The following is a 9,051-nucleotide window of genomic DNA, read 5'->3' as shown; positions in this document are numbered from 1 at the left end:
AGACTTGTGCTTCAAAGACTCCTGTATACATGTTTTGGATGAAAGTTCAGACATACAAAGGGATAAAAACATATGAAACAGAATACATACACTTTTAACTGTTAGGAAGAGACCAAAGGAATGGGTCAAGTATCAGCAGAATGCTCTTAAAAAGATGGAAAGTTATTTCTAAAAAGGCAGACAAAGAGACAAGTCCAGTTCTGGTTAGAAAAAATTATTCAAAATAGAATTGAAATCCGACGAACTGATTTCCTTTTATATCAGTCTAGAGAATCAAACCAACATTTTCATTATAAATGAATTAGGATCCTTTGGATAAAAACGACTTAGTGTCTATATTACAACTACCCTCAGTTCTTTATTGTAATAAGATATACTGTTTGTACAAACTTGCTCTATTATGCAACATATTTAGGATATATACACAATATTGCATAACAGAAGCAAGTTGATATTCTTCCTTTCTCAAAAGGCTCTTTCATACTCCCAAGAAAAGTGTATACATTTCTGTTAACTTCTGGTGTGGAACTGTCAAATAACTTTGAAAATATAAAAAAAATACAAGCCATTTAATATTTGAACATTTGTAACAAAAACTGACACTGAACACACATATATTTTCTATACATATTTCTTTTATCAATAACACAGATCTTTTAACTCCATTGTCTTTATATTAACAATTGACAATCATTTGTTTTACCATTTAATCAACTATGTAAAATATATGAATATTTAGAAAATAGTGAACAATACATTTCATACTTTGTTTTCTATAAAATCTTTAGTTGCATTTCTTAGTAACTGCTTCTTCTCAAGTATCCACATGCATCCTAGTTGTATAATGCAACAAAATAAATGAGGAAAACAATTTATAAAGGATGTCAAAAGATTTTATAAAAATGAGCCGGTTTAATGTTTACATTTACATATGTTAACAAATGCTATATACATCTAAAATGCTAAATAACTTCTTGTTCTTCATAGAAATGGAATTCTGTTTAGATCTTGTACACCAACAAGGAGAAATATAATCAAGGAAATACAATATGATTTTAAGTCCTTTACCATCAAAATAACGTTCTACAGGCACATCACAAAATTATTCATATAAAACAATCTAACTTCATAATTTCTAAATTTACAACTGATTTCAACAACCAAATAAACATAACATAAATAAATAAACAAAAATATATGACTTGTATTCCCGGAGAATGAGTATGCACAGTCAGAGATCAAAAGACTGGACACTACTGCATCACACGGGACAAGATCTCTAACCCCAATTAAATACATGTTGGTATCTATATGTTGACCATTACTTGTGCAGTTTTACTTGATAATTTTCAGAACCTTCTTTACAGCCTTGACAACATCATGTTGCTGTGGGATACAGGCAAGCTCCAAGCTCTTGGCATAAGGCATGGGAACATCCACCCCAGTTACACGCACTACAGGAGACTCCAAATAGTGGAAGGCAGGACCTGTGGAAAGGGAAGCATTCAAGTCATGTCTTGAAACTTTTTGTCTGGCTTATGGACTGCTGTCTATTATCTAAAAAAAAATGGATCTGATTCAACAAATGCACAAATACTATTCTCTAAGAATTTTCTTGCATTTATTATGTTCTACTTCATTTTAATCTACATTGTTCACATATACATGATGATTCATTTTTGATGTCAAATAGAAAAATTAGGACCAGGTGATGGGAACAAGCGGTCATAAAAAAAATTGGCTGAGGACCAAGGTGATGAGAATGACTCATTATGAATGCACAAAGATCTTGACTAGATTCAGTGGATAGTTAAAAAGGGGCTCTTGCACTATTTTCTCCAATAAATGAGGATGGAATGTACCATCCACAAACTACGGCTGAAAGAGCGCTGGCTCCTGGGAGGACACTATTTCCATGCTCAGGATCCTATTCCTTTCCAGCAGGAACAGGATCAGGGTGCAGGGTGTTACAGAAACTAATACAAAATATTTTAAAAATGACAAATAATACTGTTATTTATTACTATTCTTAGTGCACAGAGATGTATTCTAACAGAGATAATATGGAGTATGATAAAGTAAACAGTCTATCACCCTCTTGATACAGCATAATAAACGGCAAATGTAGAACTTAGTAAATGGTAAATCAGCCAAAAAATATGGTGAAAAAGATATGTTAAAATTGTAAAGAGGAAGCAAAAATCTTAATACCAGACCTACAAGCCAAACACCCAGGAGAGTCACCACTCAAGTATGCTTCTTGCAAGGATTTTGGTCCACATGCAAATCCCCCCAAGCCTACAGGTTTATAAAAAGAGGATGAATTATCTTGATCGAACTAGAGAATATAAATTCTTGAAAAAACACACATTCTAAACTACTTATTGATTACAACTCCCCTCAGATAAATACATTACATGCATATTCAACAAAAGGAAAATAAGTTCCTACTCACTTTCAACTATCCTGGCACAAATTTCTGAGCCAATGCCACTCTGAGGCCAACCCTGTTCCACTGTCACAAGGTTGCGGGTCTTCATCACAGAGTCAATGATCGTGGCCTCATCCAGTGGACGCAGTGAGCGGAGGTTGATCACTTCACATTCCACTCCCTCTCCAGCAAGAGCATTGGCAGCCTCCAAAGCCAGCATCACAGCACGTGAGTGAGCAACAAGGGTGATGTGTTGTCCTGGAGAAGTTGATCAAGAATGCCACAATCATTAGCATGGCCATGCAATGACATTCAAGATTGAGCTTGTTTTCAAGGAAGCATATATCAAAAAATACTTTGCTTTAAAAAATTAGCCTAAATATAGGGCACTAACTAAAGATGTTTGCTCTGCAAAAAGCATATGAGCAGCTTCACAATATTTGGCAAAATGACTGAGGATAAGCAAGTTGCAAAATAGAGCAGGCAGTTATTTTTAGCCAAAATATTCCTCCATTTAAAATTCTGCTTACTTGATGGCTGCTATGTGCTAACACTCAGTTTTTAGAATATCCAAAGGGTGAGGAAACCCCAACTCAATCCTTTTCGAGTAATACTGAAAGATATAACTGGATCTGTTTCATCTGCTCTAATGAAAAGAAAACATTTCCCAATCTAATCTTTCTTAAATATACAGTAAAAGTATTCAACACATGATAAAGAATCACACTAACCTGAACGTTCAATCTTTGCCTTTCCAATAGGCAATACGAAGTCTTTGGAAAGAGCCTCCTCCGAGATGTCAAATGGCTGGCCGTAGAGAATCTCATTCTCAAGTACAACAACTGGGTCAGGGTCACGGATAGCAGCCTTCAGGAGACCTCTCGCATCCTCTGAGGAGTAGGGTGACACAACCTGAAAAGACAATTATAAGATTTTAATATCATTGAAAACATACATACACAGTACAATCTCTCTTGACTTACATAGGTATTACTAGTTCAATTAGAAGCCAGTATTCTTCTTTAAAGAGTTAGCTTCTTTACAGAAAAACAGAGTCTACTTGCTGACTATGCATTTTTAATAACTGTTAGTATCATTCTGATTTTAGAAGTTCTCTCTGTTAAGGAATCTGAAGCTTTTAAACAGTTTCCAGACATGCTCATTGGCAATACTCCAACATATGAAGGCAAGAATCAATCTCCATAAATTATCTTTCATATGAATATATTCCTATATGGAACTCATTGTTTTTTCTCTTATGCTATTTGTTGAGTGAAAATAATAAAGCAGAACAAGCATGACCTCTACATGCCATAAACTAGTCTATTTTGTGATACAACCAGAACCAAATTCAGACCTTTACTGCAGAATGGCTGTACACTGTATAAAACTCCTTAACTAGATTTTACAAAGTGCCCTTGTTATATACATCAATTCTCAGATCACATGCACTCATTTCCCTCCTAAGAATGGTCACAAGAGTTATCTCACCTTAAGGCCTGGGCAATGGGAGTACCAGGCACCAAAACACTGCGAATGCTGAGCTCCTACCCCAGCAGCAGCTCCATTGGGACCACGGAACACGATTGGAACATGAATCTGTACAGAAAGGTCAACTCGCATTCAATATCTGGGAAATTAATTTCATGTTTAAGATATCATTGAATATTGCTAAGCACACTGGTGATGTGTCCATTTCTCTGGTTTCTATAACATCTATTTTCAAAGCTATCTAGAAAGAATATCAGCACATAAAATTCCTTTGCTTTTGTTACTCGTGTGAATCTATTTTTAATGAAAGGGTTTATAATTTATTCTATATTTAGTTTTTTCTTTACACTTGCCTATTTTTTCATTCTTTTTGAATATCATCAATGTACTTGTGCATTTTCTCAATTTTTGGCTCTTTATAACTATTGCTTATATTGTTTTTTTCCCTCTTCTTTTTAATCTCAACAAACTCTTCAACTAGCCTTCCCACTTCCTTCAGCTTAAATATGAATCTATTAATCAATAACTCTAAGTTCATCAAAACTGTTACATTTCCAAATGACAACACAATTTCAATATTGAACAATCATCATATATAATCAATCAATGACTGAATTAATAGAGCAATAAAAATGTATAAATAAATAAATCTCACCAAACCAGCAGACATGTAGAAGGTTTTTGAGGCTGAGTTGATCACGTGGTCAATTGCTTGCATGGAGAAGTTGAAGGTCATGAACTCACACACTGGACGAAGGCCACCCTAGAGGATAAAACGGTACTTAAAATCCACAACAAAACAAATATCAAAATTATATCTTCAAAACTTTACTCCATCAGAATAAAAGCAACTCAGGATTAAATGAATATCTTTAATGAAACATAATTACCTACTCAATTTAAAAAAAAATAGTAATAATAATATCACAAGAACTCTAATAAACTACTAACCATTGCAGCTCCAACAGCAATACCGGCAAAGCCACTCTCCGTAATAGGAGTGTCGATAACACGCTTGTCTCCATACTTCTTCCACAATCCTCGGGACACCTTATATGCACCATCATACTGAGCCACTTCCTCACCCATCAAAAACACCTGAAAAAATATATAAGCTACAACAATTGCAATTAATGAGTTAATATAAAATCTAAAAACAACGCTTGTTCAGGATTCCATTCTATAAATAATAAGGAACATAGAGCAGACATGTTGGTAAGTTATATGTAATAAACATAGCATTTAGTCTACACAGAACGACCAAAAGGTAATTTTCTACCAGTTTCTGATGTTTTAAAAAAGACAAGTTTTGCTCCTTAATATAGTCCTGGTATTTTTTCTCATAAGCATTGTAATTCCCAAAAAATAATATATAATCTAATAGAAAAGCAGGACACCTTTATGCATAAGAAAAGTAAATACAATGTGAACCTACATTCTCATCATGCTCCATCTCCTCATCAAGAGCGGAGTTGAGGGCATCACGAACAGTCATCTGGGTTGCCGCAGCCACCCTACTTGTGGAGAAGCTCCGTGACAATGCCCCCGAAACATGCTGGAAAATAGGGAGTTTAATTAGTTGATATCTCAAGGCCTATTTTAAGAAATTTTGGTCATAACATATGTAGAGAATCGACTGTAACACATTTATAAACATCTACACCATAGTTCTAGATATTCCTCACTTGCATTCACAATTCTTTGAGTGGTACAAAGATGTTAAACCTACAAAAAACAAGACATTGGTCATCAAATTCCAACTTTCAGATAATATCAATCTCAATAGAATATGGAGAATATTTTTCACCCTTTTCAGCTTTTGTGAGCCATTCCATTTCCATCCTTAATATCTATAACAGAATGCCTTGAAACATAACACTGAACATATCTTTACTTTTTCCTGCTATAAATGGAGGCACATAAATAACAATGATGATATTTGTTGTTATTCACTTTGTCAGCATCCAAAACAATTTATGAAATATTCTGAGAAGCTGCCCTTATTTCATTTTATTATATCAAAAATGGTTTATCTAGCTTTTTTTTTAGAGAACAAAAAAACTTCCTACTCCAACCTGTGCTAGTTTATTCATAAGGGGAGGGGAGGAGAAGGAGAGGGATAACAATATGAAACCTGTTCTCCTAAAGATAATGAGTCTGCTGATACATTCATATTCTCTTTTATACTGATAGCCTTATCAACAATTTATGCATTATGTGCACTTCAACTATCTGATATTTTTTCCACCAGTTACTTAAATGCATTTGTATAAATCTTACACTTGTTTGTCTTGAAAGGTCTGAAAGGAGAGATGTAATTCTTTTATAAAATCTATAGAATATCTTTTGTGCTCATAACAATATTAGTAATATCACCATTATTCCTTAGAGTACAAAAGTATGATATTCAAATTTAGAAATCTTGTGGAACAATAAAAAGCCACTTTATACAAAGGTACTCAGATCATGAATAAAGAATAGATATCCATTTCTATTATCTTGTAAAAGATCTGTGACTTAAATGGAATGAACAGTGTGTCATCACTGGTTTTAAATCTGTGCAACTGACATGTGTCAAACTGCAAGAATGTTTGTCCTGTCAGAATGCTCACCTGCTCATGCAGATCTTCGGAGGACAACCAAGTGGGTCCCATAAGTAATAATACCCTTGACCACAATAGTGACAGGAAAAGAAAATAAACTTCAAGTTTGAAAATCCTAGAGGTTATGAAATAAAGACCCAAATATCAAAAACAATAACTTGGGAGTAAAATAATAAATTTTCATATGAAAATACTGACTACAGGTCTATCTTACATATTTCCTCTTTAAAAATGATATTACCTAGCTGGTAAACAGTATATGGAATTGATGGGTATAGGTTACCGAAAGCGACACAAGGAAGTAGAGGGAAATGGACAATGCCATCTAACTGTGTAAGAAATAGAATAAGAAACAATATAGTTTAAACTGCAGCGGCCTCATATTTACCAACATATGACAAAAATGTCCACTGCATATAACTGCTCAGAAACTAAAAGCGTTTAAAGCAGGGATAGTCCTTGCCTAAAATCTCAAGACTCTTTTGCTAATTCAAGAATATCACTTGCTTTCTCATGCGATCCCTGTAGATGGGTAGGCTTGCGCTTGCTAAGTCAAGCGGTGTACCGTCACCATGGCAACAGCGTTGTTTGCGTAACATACTGGTCACAATCCTTCGAATGCAGGCGTTAGCGAAGAACTACACTTATTATTTTATCATAGATATCATTTTTTTCATGGTATCTGATTCTGTAATTTCCATAAAATCATATTCAAAGAAATTGAAATTATATATATATAAAATAAGGTAGGAAATATTAGGTTGGGTGTTTAGGTTTGCATAATTCCCTGGCTTTGGGACTTTTTCTCTGGAGGGTAATTCGCTCATGGTAACAACTACCAATACAAGAAATAATCTGCAAACATGAACGGTATTGCCATAAATAGAGGAAAAATTATGGAAAGCACCGTTCATGGCCCAAGTCCTCCTAAATTTCAGCTCTATCTTGTGCATACCATGGTGAAACCAATGTTTGCTAGGGGGGATACCGAGGGCAGAGCCCCCCCCATCAACCCTCCCTTCGGACAATGCCAAAGGGACACGCCCAGTCATGGCAACTTAGATTGTTGCATAAATTTTGTGATGTGTTATGGAGCTTGTCTCTGGGAAATGCAACTGCACAGTAAAAAAAAAAAAATCACAATGCTACTGACATTACTAACAGAAATACAAGATTAAGGAAAGGGGTAAACAGATGAGATACATAATACTAATAATTGGCTCACTGGTAACTTGGTACTTGTGGAGCCATCTACCTTTAAAGAATTAATAAACAGAAATAACAAAGGGCATGGCATGTATGTATTTGTTATCCCCGTTGGCAATGGCTTAAGGGTAGTTTAAATTTGTTATCACCTACACTAATCACCCAGGAAGTTATTCACTAATAAATGACTCATTTATCAGCAAAATATCTTGTAAACACAAACATATTATCAGACAGTATATCAAAGAATTATGAAGGTTGATTGAGCTGAAGTGAGTATTACATTCCAAAACTGGAACTATTGTTCTATTGCTCTTATACTGTTGCCTTGTGACTCAATGACAATAAAATTAGATTTATACACATTAGTCTTTCCATCTACGGATTCTATTTATTGCCTGCCTCATAATCAATGTTAGTCATAATTATAAAAACAAATACCCAGTTCATTGCAAGGTAAATGAGAACTCCCCACATTTCCTAAACAATAAAATGGTAATCTGATTACTTTCACAATGACATTTTAAGTCTCATGAACATTAAAATTTACAGGGAACTACTAAGAGTAAACTGTACTAAAATTTCGTAAAAACAAGTTCTTTATGCTCCAACAAATATATCCGCTTGGTTTTAGACCTATGAATCTATTCCTACGGCCATTACTCAAGACTGGGCTTAGCTTAAGATTATCTAATTTCAAAATCCTTATAAGGCACTGTGGAATTAAAAAATAAAAGCAACCCTAGGCATTCATTTCATGAAAGTAGGCGTATTACATGTTGCACTTTCAACTGCTCCTCAAAACAGCTGATTCTTGGCAGTCCTTGTCGTCTGCATTTGCCGATGAAAATACTTCCACCGGTGAAAGTTCAACTACAAATCCCAAGCCACGAGACTTGGATAAACCTTTTGCTTTTGTACTTTTTCGGCATGACCTTACCTTAGCTACCCTAGTCGCTGCCAAGGCCATTTTCGCAGTGAAAAAAGGACGGCTCTACGTGCGGCACAGACACTCGGCTATCGGCCTCGGGGAGGGATGTTGCAACCTGCGTAAAATATTCTTTTAACTGTCCTGTATAGACTTAACAATCAATGAACCTATGATCTCAACCTGTATCATGATCATTATAAAGCTTTCGTTTCTTCTGTTTTATTCACGTGTTAAAAATACATATTTATAGCTCCTTTTCAAGAATATAAATGTTTAGGCTCGTAGTAAATCGTGCCAGATCAATACTAGCGACATCTAGACGCCGGCGGGGTAAGCTTTCCCTTGTTTGAATTACGCAATATCATTTATATAAATTATGACAAGTTAAA

General features: G+C 34.8%; 1 protein-coding gene across 1 annotated transcript; it reads right to left on the bottom strand.

Annotated features, from left to right (window-relative positions):
• Positions 1-330: 330 nt before the first annotated feature.
• Positions 331-8,824, bottom strand: Pdhb (Pyruvate dehydrogenase E1 beta subunit). The gene is made up of 8 exons (XM_070145322.1): positions 8,672-8,824; positions 5,358-5,477; positions 4,874-5,020; positions 4,578-4,685; positions 3,923-4,030; positions 3,163-3,343; positions 2,456-2,689; positions 331-1,487 (listed from the first exon to the last, which is right to left on the bottom strand). The coding sequence occupies exons 1-8, from the start codon at positions 8,699-8,701 to the stop codon at positions 1,336-1,338; spliced, it is 1,080 nt and encodes a 359-aa protein (XP_070001423.1). The 5' UTR covers positions 8,702-8,824; the 3' UTR covers positions 331-1,335.
• Between the last annotated feature and the right edge of the window lie 227 nt (positions 8,825-9,051).

Source organism: Penaeus vannamei, chromosome 33, assembly GCF_042767895.1.
Source record: "Penaeus vannamei isolate JL-2024 chromosome 33, ASM4276789v1, whole genome shotgun sequence".
Lineage (NCBI taxonomy): Eukaryota > Metazoa > Arthropoda > Malacostraca > Decapoda > Penaeidae > Penaeus > Penaeus vannamei.
This window is presented reverse-complemented; position numbering and strand designations above follow the sequence as displayed.